Genomic DNA, 16248 nt, shown 5'->3' on the forward strand with positions numbered 1-16248 from the left:
GATTAGGGTTTCTTTTTCTTTTTTTTTTTTTTTTTTTGAGATGGAGTCTTGCTCTGTCGCCCAGGCTGGAGTGCAGTGGCACAATCTCGGCTCACTGCAACCTCCGCCTCCCGGGTTCAAGCGATTCTTCTGCCTCACTTCCTGAGTAGCTAGGAGGATTACAGGCACATGCCACAGTGCCCGTCTAATGTTTTGTATTTGTAGTAGAGATGGGGTTTCCCCATGTTGGCCAGGCTGGTCTCGAACTCCTGACCTCAAGTAATCCGCCTGCCTCGGCCTCCCAAAGTATTGGGATTACAGGCGTGAGCCACTGCGCCCCGCTGACCTCTTAAAAAAGAAAAAAAAGAAAAAAAATTCAGGGGAAAAAATGAAAAATAACAGTAAAAAGTAATACAAATTTTAAAAATACATTATGTATACTGTATTAACTATCAGTAACCCAGTCCAGGCAGGGTGGCTCAGGTCTGTAATCCCAGCACTTTGAGAGGCCGGTGGGTGGATTACTTGAGGCCAGGAGTTTGAGACCAGCATGACCAACATGTTAAAACACCTCTACTAAAAATATAAAATTTAGCTGGTGGCCGTGTGGGGTGGCTGATGCCAGTAATCGCAGCACTTTGGGAGGCTGAGGTGGGTAGATCACTTGAGTCCATGAGTTCCAGATCAGCCTGGTCAACATGGTGAAACCTCGTCTCTACTAAAAATACAAAAATTAGCAGGGCATGGTGGCACATCCTTGTAATCCCAGCTACTTGGGAGGTTGAGGCAGGAGAATTGCTTGAACCCGGGAGGCGGAGGTTGTGGTAAGCCGAGATCACGTCACTGCACTCCAGCCTGGGAGACAGAGTGAGACTCTGTCTCAAAAACAAAACAAAATTAAATTAAATTAAAAAAGAAATTAGCTGGCCGGGCGCGGTGGCTCAAGCCTGTAATCCCAGCACTTTGGGAGGCCGAGACGGGCGGATCACGAGGTCAGGAGATCGAGACCATCCTGGCTAACACGGTGAAACCCCGTCTCTACTAAAAAATACAAAAAACTAGCTGGGCGAGGTGGTGGGCGCCTGTAGTCCCAGCTACTTAGGAGGCTGAGGCAGGAGAATGGTGTAAACCCGGGAGGCAGAGCTTGCAGTGAGCTGAGATCCGGCCACTGCACTCTAGCCTGGGCCACAGAGCGAGACTCCGTCTCCAAAAAAAAAAAATTAGCTGAGTGTGGTGGCTAATTTAGCTAAAATTAGTCGCATGCCTGTAATCCTAGCTACTTGGTTGACTGAGGCAGGAGAATTGCTTGAGCCCAGTAGGCAGAGGTTGCAGTGAGTCGAGACTGTGTCACTGCACTCCAGAACACAGTGAGACACTTGCCTCCAAAAAAAAAAAAAAAGCTACTAAGTAATCCAGAGAGAATTTAAATTACACAGGCGGAAAGAGTAGGAAGGAGTACAGATTATAAGCAAATACTACAACCATTTGATATAAGGGACTTCAGCAGTCTCAGATTTAGGCATCTGTGGGAGTCCTGGAACCAACCCCCTAAGGACACTGAGAGGCAACTATACCTGGTTTGTCAAACTGTGCGGGGAGCTTGTAAATACCAAATGTAGTCCAACACATGCTGGATAAAACTCACCTAATACAAATTCTAATTACTTTATCTTGGTTCCCCACCATTACCTCCTTCTTTGCCAAAAGTGCCTGCTTTGCCTGGGTGGCTTTGAGGGCTTGATAAGCCTTCCTCTTTTTCAGCAGATTTTCTGGAACCAAAGGGATTTTTCTTTGCCTGATAGAGAAAATTGAGATCAGAGATAACATTTAGAAAACGAACACTTGGCTGAGCGCGGTGGCTCAAGCCTATAACCCCAGTATTCTGGGAGGCCGAGGTGGGGGGAGGGGATCACCTGAGTTCAGGAGTTCGAGACCAGCCTGACCAACATGGTGAAACCCCCGTTTCTACCAAAAATAAAAAATCAGCTTGGCGGGGTGGCGCACGCCTGTAATCTCAGCTACTCTGGAGGCTGAAGCAGGAGAATCGTTTGAACCTGGGAGGCGGAGGTTGCAGTGAGCCGAGATCGCGACAGTGGCACTCCAGCCTGGGCGACATAGCAAGACTCCGTCTCAAAACAAAAACAACAACAACAAAGAAAACGAACATTCAACGGATTTCCAAACCAAGTCAATATCCTGGGCTTCAGGGAACATTACTGTTTTCAAGTGTCTGAAGAAAGATTCCCCTGAAACCTGCGGTTTCTGACTCCAGGCCTCAAAATGTACCCCTAATATTCACTCATCCCCAATGCCTCGAAAAGTAATGAATCCTTTAGCCTCTGCGTTCCTGTAAGTTAACAGGATTTTCACTGCCACAGCTCTTCATAGACACTAGCAGCGACGAATCTAGTAAAATCCCATGGGGTTGGAGTGGGTGCAGACCTATCTGCAGGGTTAATACTTGTCAGGCTGGGTGAATTCAACTGTGGCACTCCAGCCCGCTGCCTGAAGTCAATCCTCGCCTCTCTAGATAACCCGAAATTGACCGCGGTCCCCTCCCTCCTCCGCCACAGCGCTACGGCTCCTCAACCCCACCCTTTGTAAACTGTGGCCTTTTCTATTCCTAGAGCCCACAGGAATCCGCCACCGAGGCATAAACACCGTGGATGGCACCAGATACTCAACACCCAACTCCACATATTCAAAGCCCCACTCACTCTTGCTCCGCCATCTTTCTAGTGGTGCAGCTACTGATCATGCGCAACCCCAACACATGGGGAAGACAGCACTCGCTCTGTTTCCTTGACCATAGAGACGTCTGTTCTAACTCACGCTGGAGGACCCAGACAGTCAGCGTTCACTTAGCGGCAGTGAGCCGCTGAGGTCCTCCTAACCCCGATTCCTGCCAAAAGTTGCAGCGCTTCCAGGGTTTTTAGAGCCTGTATCATTTTCAAAACCCAGCCCTTTTCTTGTTACAGTTTCATCACAAGCAGCTTGGCTGTGGACAATAAAGTACTTCCCACAATGCACCTATGGCGTCCGCTCTAGCAAAGGCGCCGCACTTCCGGCGCGGCTCTGCTGCGTCTCTGAGGAGGAAGACAGACAAATTGAGCGAAACCTTTTCGCTCTGTGGAAAAATTTGGAGGCTATGGCTTTGGCTGTCACATGTAGGTGGAAGTGTTTGTTGAGGACTTGGAGTGGTAAAACAGGTAGCTGCGGTTCCGTCTGCTTGGCTCCGTCGATGGATCCTTGAACACGTTATTTAACCCCTCTATACTGCGGCTTCATTACTCATAAAATGGGTATACAGTAATAATAGGTCTACCTAATGGCGTTACGAGGATTACAGGAGATTATATAAAGCGTAAAGTGTAAAGCGTTTAGCAATGTCTGTCAGCACTATGTTTGTTACTATTACTGCTGGACTGAAAACTACAACTTGCTTCCTTGCCATCTAAAACCGTTATACAGACCGGGCGCGGTGGCTCACGCCTGTAATCCCAGCACTTTAGGAGGCCGAGGCGGGAGGATCACCTTAGGTCAGGAGTTTGAGACCAGCCTGGCCAACATAGCGACAGAGCCATCTTAAGAGAAGATGCCTGTTTTTCCTCCGGGTATGCCTCCAGGGAACAGAAACAGATCCTAACCTAGCAACCAGATGATCCTTCCTTCCTCATATCTGCTAAAAAAATACAAAAATTATTTGGGTGTGGTGGTGGGTGCCTGTAATCCCAGCTACTCAGGAGGCTGAGGCAGGAGAATTGCTTGAACCTGGGAGACGGAGGTTCCGGTGAGTCGAGATTGCACCACTCTACTCCAGCCTGGGTGACAGAGTGACTCCATCTCAGGAAAAAAAAAAAAAATCTTGGCCGGGCATGGTGGCTCACGCCTATAATCCTAGCACTTTGGGAGGCCGAGGCGGGCAGATCATGAGGTCAGGAGATCAAGACCATCCTGGCTAACATGGTGAAACCTCGTCTCTACTAAAAATACAAAAAATTAGCCAGGCATGGTGGCACGTGCCTGGAGTCCCAGTTACTCCAGAGGCTGAGGCAGGAGAACTGCTTGAATCTGGGAGGCAGAGGTTTCAGTAAGCCAAGATCACACCACTGCACTCCAGCCTGGGCGACAGAGAGAGACTCCGTTTCAAGAAAGAAAAAAAAAGGCTGGGAGCGGTGACTCACGCCTGTAATCCCACACTTTCGGAGGCCAAGGCGTGCGGATCACGAGCTCAGGAGTTCGAGACCAGCCTGGCCAAAATAGTGAAACCCCGTTTCTACTAAAAATACAAGAGTTAGCTGGGCATGGTGGCATGTGCCTGTAATTACAGCTACTTGGGAGGCTGAGGCAGGAGAATCGCTTGAACCTGGGGAGGTGGAGGTTGCAGTGAGCCGAGATTGCACCACTGCACTCCAGCCTGGGCGACAGAGTGAAACTCCATCTCAGAAAAAAGAAGAAAAAAGAAAAAAGAAAAAAAATCTATATATATAAATTAGATGGGCATGGTGGTGTGCACCTGTAGTCATGCTACTTGGGAGGCTGAGATGGGAGGATGGGTTGAGGCTGGGAGGTGGAGGTTACAGTGAACAGAGATCGCACCACTGCACTCCAGCCTGGGTGACAGAGCCAGACCTTGTTTCAGAAAAAAATAAAATAAAATAGAAAGTAAAAAAATAAAAAGAAAGCTCTGTAAGTAATTGGATTTTTGTGGTTCTCTCTGAATTGGTACCAGAATCTCTTTCCTAACATGTCTGTGCATAATTTATTTCAGTATTCTCTGCACTTCTGGATTATTTGGAATCCTACTCTTACTTAAGGCAAAGCTGCCACACCCAACACACCGTAAGGGGAACTCTATCGGCAATTTCCCATCTGCTTCATCCTCTTTTTTGGATTAAGACACTTTTTGCCATCAGCTTCATTTTGCTTCAAGCCTTGCTTGTGTTCTGAGAGTGACAAGGGGTTATCGGGAAGCAGGTAGGAAAGAGGTTAGTCTGAGAGCAGTGGATGAACCTGGAGCTGAGGCAGACCACGTGAACAACAGCTTTTGATCCTGATGAAAAACAGGCATAAGGTAGCAAAAGTGGGAAGGAAAGGGAGAGACAGGTGAGGGGCAGCAGCCTCAAGTTTGAGGATCGACAAGAAAGCTGGGGTAGGAAGGTGAAAGTATGTAGCAGGTAAGACTAAAAGCAAAACAGACAAACCCAAACTTCTGAATTATTTAGGGATAATGGAATATGGCTCTTTTTACTTTTTTTTTTTTTTTTTGAGATGGAGTTTTGCTCTTGTTGCCTAAGCTGGAGTGCAATGGCGCGATATTGGTTTACCACAACCTCTGCCTCCTGGGTTCAAGCGATTCTCCTGCCTCAGCCTCCCAAGTAGCTGGGATTACAGGCGTGTGCCACCACGCTCGGCTAATTTTGTATTTTTAGTAGAGATGGCGTTTCTCCATGTTGGTCAGGCTGGTCTCGAACTCCCAACCGTAGGTGATCTGCCTGCCTTGGCCTCCCAAAGTACTGGGATTACAGGTGTGAGCCACCGCACCTGGTCTCTTTTTCCTTTTTTTTTGAGATGGAGTCTTGCTCTGTCAGCCAGGCTGGAGTGCAGTGGCACAATTTTGGCTCACTACAGCCTCCACCTCCCAGGTTCAAGTGGTTCTCCTGTCTCAGCCTCCCGAGTAGCTGGGACTACAGGCATGTGCCATCATGCCCAGATAATTTTTTGTATTTTTAGTAAGACGGGGTTTCCCCATGTTGGCCAGGCTGGTCTTGAACTCCTGACCTCAGGTGATCTGCCCGCCTCAGCTTCCCAAACTGCTGGGATTACAGGCGTGAGCCACTGTGCCCGGCCACGCTCTTTTTACTGTCTGCATGTCTTCAGTAACACACTTTTTTTTTTTTTTGAGAGTCTTGCTCTGTCACTTAGGCTGGAGTACAGTGGCACGATCTTGGCTCACTGCAATCTCCATCTCCCGGGTTCAAGCAATAGTCCAGCCTCAGCCTCCTGATTAGCTGGGATTACAGGCACCCACCAATATGCCTGGATTTTTTTTTTTTTTTTTTTTTTTTGCAGAGACAGGGTTTCACCTTGTTTGCCAGGGTTGTCTCTAACTCCTGACCTCAGGTGATCCGCCCGCCTCTCAGCATCCCTAAGTGCTGGGATTACAGGTGTGAGCCACCATGCCCGCCCTTAGTAACAACACATTTTACACCCTAAGAAGTAGAGGGCCGAGACCAGTCTTCCTAGTTGATGGGCAAGGACACGGTGACTGAGAGTTAAGTTGTATGAAGATACATGATTATGTGATAGATGAGGTACCAGAACCCATTTCCACATTCTGCTGCCAAAGGTACTTTCTGCCCACCCAGTTGCACTGCTTTCCTTGACTGTCATAGAAGTAATTTTTTCCCAAGCATCTTCTTGCCTTTGCAATTGGTTTCAAAGGTCAGACTCCAGCACATACCCAAGAGTAATACAGATTAGGGTTTCTTTTTCTTTTTTTTTTTTTTTTTGAGATGGAGTCTTGCTCTGTCGCCCAGGCTGGAGTGCAGTGATGTGGTCTTGGCCCACTGCAACCTCTGCCTTTCTGGTTCAAGCAGTTCTCCTGTCTCAGCCTCCTGAGCAGCTGGGACTACAGGTGCACCACACCTGGCTAATTTTTGTAATTTTAATAGAGACAGGGTTTCACCATATTGGTCAGGCTGGTCTCAAACTCCTGACCTCAGGTAATCCACCTGCCTCAGCCTTCCAATGTGCTGGGACTACAGGTGTGAGCCACCACACGCGTCCTGGGTTTCTTATAAAGGTCTTTTACCTGCAGCAGTGCAGACAGGCAATTCCTATTACAGAATCCACTTTATACTACGTATGTGCTCCTGATATTTGTGAATATACTGAAACAGATTTCTCCACATAACTAACAATTTAGTTACAAAAGTCTTGGCGCGGTGACTGACGCCTGTAATCTCAGCAGTTTGGGAAGCCAAGGCGGGCCGATCACCTGAGGTTGGGAGTTCGAGACCAGCCTGACCAACATGGAGAAAACCCATCTCTACTATAAATACAGAATTAGCCGGCATGGTGGCAGGCGCCTGTAATTCCAGCTACTCGGGAGGTTGAAGCAGGAGAATCGCTCGAACCTGGGATGCAGAGGTTGCGATGAGTCAAGATCACGCCATTGCACTGCACAAGAGGCAATGTGCAACAAGAGGGAAACTCCATCTTGGAAAAAAATAAAAATAAAAAAAATAAAGTCTTTTATCTTTGTTACTACAGAAAGTATCATATTTTTTTTCTCAAGTATAACTCAGGAAAATACTAAGAACCAGGGCATGGAAATGTAAATTGCAGCAATCTGTGCAATTTATCGTGGCAGTCCAGAAGAATTTTATTTTTTGAGACAGGGTCTTGTTCTGTGACCCAGGCTGGAGTCCAGTGGCATGATCATGGCACACTGTAGCCTTGAACTCGGTTCAAGCCATCCTCTGGCCTCAGCCTCCTGGCCTACACGCATATGCCACCATGTCTGGCTAATTTTTATCTTTTCTGTAGAGACAGGTCTCACTGTGTTGCCCAGGCTTCTCTTGAACTCCTGGCCTCAAGCAGTCCTCCTGCCTCAGACTCCCAAAGTGTTGGGATTACAGGCATGAGCCACATGCCCAGTCCAGAAAAATTATAGCATCCCATTTTCTTCTCTCCTGCACTCCAGTCAGTTCCCAAATGTAATGTATATTTGTGTGTTGCTCCCCCTGTATACTGTGAGCCCCTTGAAAGCAGAAAGCATGCCTGAATTATCTGTATATCCCAATGTCTAGCACAGTGTCTGCCAGCAGTCAACTGCTCAAGTAATATTGTTGGTTAGTGATCATCATTTTCAGCTGGATACCCAACAGGTCCTCCTCTGTCTTGGAGAGCACACACAAGGCTGCAAGCAGGGCATGACTCTGAATCCCAGGGCCTAGCCCTTTCAGAACAGCACAGCTAGAGCCCTGCCTGAGCAATGCTGTTCCAGTGCCCCCACACTGTAAAGGTTTCTTTATTTCCCCTTACCTTTCCCCCAGTAATTAACTTGGAACTTTCTCTGCATTAGGAAGTGCTAGGGCCCCCTTTCCTAGAATGTGTCCTCCCATACACACAGCTGAGGGCTTTAACCATCTTAAGAGAAGATGCCTGTTTTTCCTCCGGGCATGCCTCCAGGGAACAGAAACAGATCCTAACCTAGCAACCAGATGATCCTTCCTTCCTTTTTTTTTTTTTTTTTGATGAAGTTTCGCTCTTGTTCCCCAGGATGGAGTGCGATGGCGCGATCTCGGCTCACCCCCTGCCTCTCCCCGGGGTTCAAGTGATTCTCCTGCCTCAGCCTCCCAAATAGCTGGGATTACAGCCACGCGCCACCACGCCCAGCTAATTTTGTATTTTTAGTAGAGACAGGGTTTCTCCATGTTGGTCAGGCTGCTGTCAAACTCCCAACCTCAGGTGATCCACCTGCCTCAGCCTCCCAAAGTGCTGGGATTAGAGCCACCGCACCCGGCTGATCCTTCCTTTTAACTCTTCATTCCTGGGGCACTCCCATTGTAAATGGCCTGAAGAGGGACAAAAATGTCATTCTGGACACACATTTATCCTTAGCAAGAAGAGAAGCTTGACATCAGGGTAACACTGTACATGACATCAGTAGATAGATCCCTTCATATCATTCTGTTAGTTATTTGAGAATGCCTTTCTTTGTTGCCTTTTTAAAATATTTTTAGAGAATGACTTTCTATTTATGTACTGATTACTGCTGAATCTTCATTTCCTACTGCTGTTAGGGCACAGGGGAGAATCTAATTAAACCATAAATGAGTACAAGTGTAGATTCTAGGCCCTAAAGAACAATTTGTTCCCAGAAATACATTTCATCTCTAGAAGCTTCCCTAACAATTTGGGTGGAAAAACACTTGTGAGGGCAGGAATTCAAAAGGGCCTCATGGGGCTGATTTTACACATAAGGTTACAGAGTTATTTTATTTATTTATTACTATTATTATTTTTGAGATGGAGTCTCGCTCCATCTGGAGTGCTCAGGCTGGAGTGCAGTGGCGCGATCTCGGCTCACTGCAAGTTCCGCCTCCCAGGTTCACGCCATTCTCCTGCCTCAGCTTCCCGAGTAGCTGGGACTACAGGTGCCTGCCACCACACCCGGCTAATTTTTTGTATTTTTAGTGAGACGGGGTTTCACCGTGTTAGCCAGGATGGTCTCGATCTCCTGACCTCGTGATCCGCCCGCTTCGGCCTCCCAAAGTGCTGGGATTACAGGCGTGAGCCACCGCGCCTGGCCAGAGTTATTTTTTAATACAAAATTTGGTCAAATATGTTGAATCCAAAGAGAAACATGTTAATTCTGGAATATGTCTTATGTGAAATCATTTATCACTTAGCTTTCTGCTTATCCTTGCAGAAACAAAATAAACATAACAACTGAAGAAAATCTCCTGCAGAGTGAGGCTCACTTACGTGACTTTTCACATAACCCCCACTTTTCCTTCCATAGCTAAGGACCTATGTGACAGGAGTAGGGATGGAGGCTAAAGGTGTACAGGACCAAACCTCCTCACTGACCAGCTTCATTAATTTGTAACTGTTTGGAAAGACCAATCAATTAAAATCCTATCCCTTCCCTAACTGGGGTAAATAGATTTTGGTAATGGTAAATCTATTAAAATAGAATTCCCATTGAACACTTACCCTTCTCTTCTGGGAAAAGTAGCCACTCCTATTTGCAAAATCAAGACAATCACAGTTGCACATTTTCCCAAATCTTTGGCTGTATTGCAATGGTTGTTTCATTTTGTAATCTCCAACTAAACATTTCCTAACCATGGATTAACAATATAGTTACTGACTGGTTTCTTTTAACAGTATTTATCCAACATAACAAAATAAACTGCAATTTGTTATACTTTTTTTTTTTTTACAAAACATTTTATAAATATTTTTACAAAATGTATACAAAGCAATTTCAAGTGAGACATACTATACAAATGAAGGTATTTAAGCAAATAAAGCCCACACCACACTGAAAGCGAGTGACGCGTCCTCTTTAAGTCAAGTCAGTCTGTAAGGCCTCCCTAATCTAACAGAATCTACTAAATCCTTCAGAGCTAAAATATTTCTTTTTCGTAATTGCCAGATTAAAATTTTGCTTCATCTTTAGGAAGTACTTAAGGACACAGAAAATCAAATGCTTAATAACAAATTCACACTTTTCCACGACAACAGAAAAAAAAAAAAAGGAAAATGATTTTTGTGACTGAGTACAAATAGTTCTAAAACTTAACTTTGACTAATGAACCTGAAAAACTGAATGCTGGCCATCTGAGGCTGAGCTCTCCTACCCTTCACCAGAGGGGGCTCGACATGCGAGTTATGACCCATGTGCGTAGAACCTAATCACAGGAGTAAAATACATGTCATAATCATCATTTGTCATTATCTAGAATCCTTCCTCCATAAAAAGTAAACTTACATACAATGACACAAAAATTTACAAGTTTCATTTTGGTAAATTAGGCTCTCCATTTGCTAGACAAGTATTAGGGCTTAAAAACCCTTTAAGATGGTATATAGAAAAGCTAGGACTGGGACAGCAGGGCAGGATAGGGAAGAAAGAGAGGTGACAAATGTACATGAAGCTTATCTTGTCTCTTGAGAATTCCACTGATTTGCAGTAATTAATATAACTCACTAGCAGCCCACATGAAGGCTTCCAGGGATAAAGTTCCGCAATGAGAAGAATTTGATTAGGAGGGATCATCTTGCTAGGAATTAGGGGAGCATGAGCCCTAAGGGAAGAAAAGCCTATGAAATCATGGAATTCAGGGCAGGGTGTTACCCCAGGGCTACCCAAACAGAAAGTACCAACTGGCAAAACCAACTTACCTAATATGTTACAATACAGGAAAAAGGGGAAATCTGCAACTTGGACATTGGCACAAATAAGGAAAAAATGGTAACCCTAAAATGGCCCAGATTTTCCAATTTGTATTGGCTGGGGCATGTGGTTGGGGTGAAGGTACGTTGCTATTATGAAGACTGGCTATCTCACAGGGTTTTTTGTGTGTAGTGGGACACAGGGGCACCAGGGGTATAGGTCTTCTGTTGCTGTGTTTTCTAATCAGAAGCCTTCCTTTCCATCACAGGCCAATCTGGAAAAGAAATGCCCAACATGATGGCAATGGGGGTCATCCCCATGCTGGCGACAGCCAGAAGCAGATTCTAGCAACACACTAAAGTGAAGACCAGTGGCTGCACCTCCAGAGCCAGGGAGATAAACAGAATAAATGAGAGAGTATGCACACTAAGAAGGAGAGTGGGTGTGCACACACTGTAACAAAAAAGACCTCTGGATCCGAGCAGCTCAGATACACGCACATGTGTGTGTGTGTGGGAGAAGAGTGCATACAAATACTATCATGTAGCTTTCCCAATGAGAGGAGATAAGTGATGGTTACAATGACATTGAGAATAAAGGTAACAACAGAAACGGGATAACCTGGGGCAGGTATACGAGAAAGGAAAACAGAGAACACTCCCTGACAAGAAATAAAAATAAATAAAGCAATAAGCCATGCTCACTAATATGAACACAGGCCAAACAGAAATCATGACAGGGCGTATCCTTTGGCTCTCAAATGGGAATCCCATGTCTCAGATCTTTCCTTTCAGTGGTGGGCTAGCTGGTTACCTTTGGTTTGTCTGTGTTTTGGTAATGAATTGCTGCCAGGGGTGACCACTGTTCTCAGACAAGAAGCATAAACAAGGCCAAAGTCTCCTTAAAGTTTAAACTGAAAAATTACAACATAATTTTCAAATGAAAGTGCTTTTGATGCTTGGTATTTGTTGTGGGAGAGGGTGCAAGGAGAGGTTAAATGAAACAAAATCCAGCAACAAACAAAAACATACATCATATGTTGACTATATCCAATTATAAAATGCAAAACTTGTTTTTTCTCAATAGTTAACATATATATGCTTTTACATATATACATATTAATATTATAACCTTCATGGCTCTATCCCGGCCTCCCCTGTACACTGTGCCTCTTAACTGGTTTCCATTTTCCTTTATTTAGCCTGGTGAAATTATTTCAAATTTTGCTGCTATAACTAAGAACAGAACATTCCCTACATGAAATTCAACATGGATATGCCTAAAAGCATGAGGTTTTGCTCCAGAAGCATCAGAAAAGCACTTGAACCATCAACAGGGAAGCACTGCAATGCCCTGCGTATGTGCTACTGGCTTTTCCACCAGGGCTGCGGTCCCTGGCAGCACAGCCAGCAATTTACTGCTCAAGGATGGCTGAGGGGGAAGAAGCATGTGGTCTTCCCCTCAACAACAACAACAAAACACACACACACAAAAACCCAAAATAATAATAATAATAATAAAAAACCCCAAAACTAAATTTGGAGATGCAGTGGGATATTCTTTAAAAAGTAGCTTCTATCTGTCTCGTTTGATTTTAGTAAGTCTGTTCTTTTCAAATGACTTATGATTGTCAAAATTTTACCAAGGGCCAAGTATACTGTGGTCTCATTGAGTTAGTGTTTTTAAAAAACAAAACAAATAAACAAAATGACTACGAGCACTTTCATAACACTTGAAATGAGTGGGGCCTATCAGACTGCTTTCTAACAAGGATTAATTTTACTAAAGGATCTCCCTGTAATCACGACAAGTATTGCTCTTAAACAAAGAACAGGATTGAGATTAGAAAGTATAACCTGTGATGAAAGATCAAGCAGGCTGGAGACAGGAGACCATTTCCATTTGCTTTTGCCAGGAAAGAATGTAACTGGTCCGGGGCGGGGGTGGGGGTGGGGGGGTCTCGCGTGGGGTAAGGGGAGGACTGCTGCTATTAACACTCTAAGATACTATTTACAGCTGCTTCTAAAATGGAGTCAGTTTCTACAACACCTTCACTGTGGTCCGGGATGAACTTTTCCAGGCAGTTTTCCTGTGAAGCCATAGGAGAAAAGTTGGGGAAATCTAACTCAACAGAGCCGCTAACCGTGGGGTCACTCTGGGGCTGCCGTCCTGCCTTTTTGAGTTCCAAGATGTTCTTAAATGTGGTTTCCAAGCTCTTCGTCAGCTGGAGATCTGGCTGGGGCTCACCTGACCCTTTCATGATGTCTGTGTGTAAAACTTCATTCTTTGGAGAATTCCTCAGACTTTTGTCCTGGAAGGAATTGTTACATGTCATCTCCAAGTGCGAATCTGCTAGGATGCTTGAGAGTTTGCTCTCAGTACCGTGATCTGATCTGGATGAGGTTTTCCGGTGCCCTTCAGGGCCGGGAGAGCACTCACTGGCCTTCAGAGGCTCTCTCCGGCTGGCTTTCTCTTCAGACGTGCTCTGGTACTGAACTAAGCCCACTTTGTCAAATTTCAGTGCTCTGCCAAGGCATTCTGTTTTTTTAGAAATGTTTCCTTCTGCAGAGACCACGATGTGATTAGGCACTAGATGAAACTGGTCATGATTCATGGATTCTGTCACACTGGTTTTGGCTCGGTCTCTGCCTTGGGCCTTGGCCGGCGGATGTGGAGAGCTGTTTGCTTTACTGCCATGCTGGTCACTCCGGCCAAACTGTGTCTCATGAGCAGCTTTATCAAGTTTGAAGGAACAACAGAAATCAGCCTGAAAACCCTCTGGAAATGGGAACAAAAAGATCATTAGGGAGTGATTGGGAGAGTACAGACTATACAGCAGACCTTCAGTGGGTCAGGTGCTGAGGGCAAAGCCAGGCCCACTCACAGAATCCATCTGCTTCACATACAGGAACATGCAGAAGCAGGACCCTGATCCTGAGAGAGCATCCTGTAAAGGCAGCCAAGGCTGTGGAGCCCCAGCTTCCCGATGGGGAGCTTAAACCTTTTGAAAAGGTAAATGCTTGATGACAAATTGGAAAATGTGGTGGGCAAAGAGCCTCACTCAGTCCTGATCTCTAAGTATTATTTTATTTTTTTGAGATGGAGTCTTGCTCTGTTGCCCAGACTGGAGTGCAGTGGTACGATCTTGGCTCACCGCAACCTTTGCCTCCTGGGTTCAAGCAATTCTCCTGCCTCAGCCTTCCGAGTAGCTGGGATTACAGGCACCCGCCACCATGTGCAGCTAATTTTGGCTTTTTTTTTTTTTGAGATGGAGTTTTGCTCTTGTTGCCCAGGCTGGAGTGCAGTGGCGTGATCTCGGCTCACTGCAACCTCTGCCTCCTGAGTTCAAATGATTCTCCTGCCTCAGCTTCCCGAGTAGCTGGGATTACAGGTGTCTGCTACCACAACGGACTAATTTTTTTTAATATGTTATTAGAGGCAGGGTTTCACTATGCTGGTCAGGATGGTCTCGAACTCCTGACCTCAGGTGATCTGCCTGCCTCGGCCTTCCAAAGTGCTGGGATTACAGGCATGAGCCACCGCACCTGGCCTAATTTTGGTATTTTTAGTAAAGATGGGATTTCACCATGTTGGTCAGGCTGGTCTTGAACTCCTGACCTCAGGTGATCCACCCGTCTTGGTCTCCCAAAATGATGGGGTTACAGGTGTGAGCCACCGCACCTGGCCTCTAAGTATTATTTTAAATTAGTTTTCAGCTAATTTAAAATAAATTGAAACCTCCTGAAAACAGAAATTAGGTCCTGGTATCAGCCTGGTTTCTTCCTTAGAGCAGAAGGGCCTGGAATGGGGCTTTGCAGGGAAGGGGGATGAACACCAGGAAACAGAAAACCTATCTGTCTTACATACTTTCCGGGTGAAGACAGCTACTTGTCTTTGGGTGAAAGCACTTTAATCCCTTTAGAGACACAGGAGAAAACTGGTATCACTTTGCCAAGACCACAAAATGAATAGCCAACACTCATCCAAAATGATATGGAAGGACCATGGGTATGCAGGAGCTGCGTCTGTGAGTGAGCACTGAACTGCACCAGGCTTGAGGAGCCAGAGGATGGCAAAAGAAATGTCCGTGAGGATTTAGAACACTGAGGGTCCAGATGGAGGAAGGCAGACTGCTGTTACACAAGAGTGGAAAAAGTGTTAACGCTGGAAATCATCGAAATGAAATAGAGCTTTGATGACATCTACAAAACAACAAAGAGTATGTATAGTGTGAACATGGATTTGTTCACCAAATTCTAAAATGTGAGTTTTAGGGAATGTAGACTTGAAATCTGAAAAGATGATTCCATCCAACAAACATTGGCTGTGCAGGCCAAAGAGGAGAAGGAAGTAGCTGGGATTACAGGTGTGAGTCACCGTGCCCAGCTCTCCCCAGAATTCACGTTCTACCTTCAAGTTTCTTACTCAAAGTTCACACAGACTCCCAAAGGCCCCATGGTCCCTGAACCACGGCAGGAGCTGTCCGCTACTTTCACTGCAATGTTTCTTACCAGGGTCTACAAGTGCCAGGCGCTTGTCTCGGGATAGGGAAGCTCTTTCCTCCTGGTTGAACATCCTATCGATCATCACCATTTCAGCAGAGGGACTGATTCGCTGAAAAAGAGAGAGGCCAGTCATTTCGTAGATAAATAATTTACACATTGGTACAAAATTCAAAAGATGCTACAGGGCATGTGAAAAGTGAGCCTCCCTTCTTTGCCTCTCCCTGGTGTGCACCCACTACCACCCAGTGCCTCTCCCTGGAGACATCTGCCTGCCTAGTAGTTTTCAATACTCTTCTGGAGATATTTCTGACACACATAACAATATATATGTACTATATATATATGTGTGTGTGTATGTATATAGATAAAGAAATATACTTTATTTTTGTACCCAAATAGTAGCAACTATATATACTGTTCTGTATTTTTTTCTCCTCTACTTAATAATATATCTTAGAAATCTTTTCGAACCCTTGACCGCAGGTGATCCATCCACCTTGGCCTCTTAAAGTTCTGGGATTACAGGCATGAGCCACCGCACCTGGCTGAGAACAATTATTACAGACTTTGGTGGCATTATTTTATTTTATTTACTTTTAGACAGAGTTTCGCTTTGTCACCCAGCCTGGAGTGCAGTGGTGCAATCTTAGCTCTCTGCAACCTCCACCTCCCAGGTTCAAGCGATTCTCCTGTCTCAGCCTCTGCAGTAGATGGCATTACAGGCATGTGCCACCACGCCTGGCTAATTTTTGTATTTTTACTAGAGACAGGGTTTTGCCATGTTGGCCAGGCTGGTCTCGAACTCCTGACCTCAGGTGATCCACCCACCTCAGCCTCCCAAAGTGCTGGGAT

General features: G+C 45.5%; 2 protein-coding genes across 4 annotated transcripts in view; both read right to left on the bottom strand.

Moving 5' to 3' along the window:
- Window positions 1-3495, bottom strand: part of RPL7L1 (ribosomal protein L7-like 1) — a 7174-nt gene extending 3679 nt beyond the window's left edge. The window contains exons 1-2 of the mRNA XM_011960424.1: window positions 2697-3495; window positions 1669-1774 (exon numbers count right to left, since the gene is read on the bottom strand). Coding sequence (XP_011815814.1) covers window positions 1669-1774; window positions 2697-2737 — 147 coding nt within the window. The 5' untranslated portion in view covers window positions 2738-3495. The remainder of the gene's footprint in view (window positions 1-1668; window positions 1775-2696) is intronic.
- Window positions 3496-9765: 6270 nt separating this feature from the next.
- Window positions 9766-16248, bottom strand: part of GLTSCR1L (GLTSCR1-like) — an 89731-nt gene continuing 83248 nt past the window's right edge. For all 3 annotated transcript variants that reach the window (XM_011960427.1, XM_011960426.1, XM_011960425.1), the window contains 2 exons: window positions 15403-15505; window positions 9766-13669 (listed from right to left, as the gene is read on the bottom strand). In XM_011960427.1, coding sequence (XP_011815817.1) covers window positions 12882-13669; window positions 15403-15505 — 891 coding nt within the window. In that variant the 3' untranslated portion in view covers window positions 9766-12881. The remainder of the gene's footprint in view (window positions 13670-15402; window positions 15506-16248) is intronic.

The sequence above is a fragment of the Colobus angolensis genome, unplaced genomic scaffold (genome assembly GCF_000951035.1).
Source record: "Colobus angolensis palliatus isolate OR3802 unplaced genomic scaffold, Cang.pa_1.0 Scaffold51, whole genome shotgun sequence".
NCBI lineage: Eukaryota > Metazoa > Chordata > Mammalia > Primates > Cercopithecidae > Colobus > Colobus angolensis.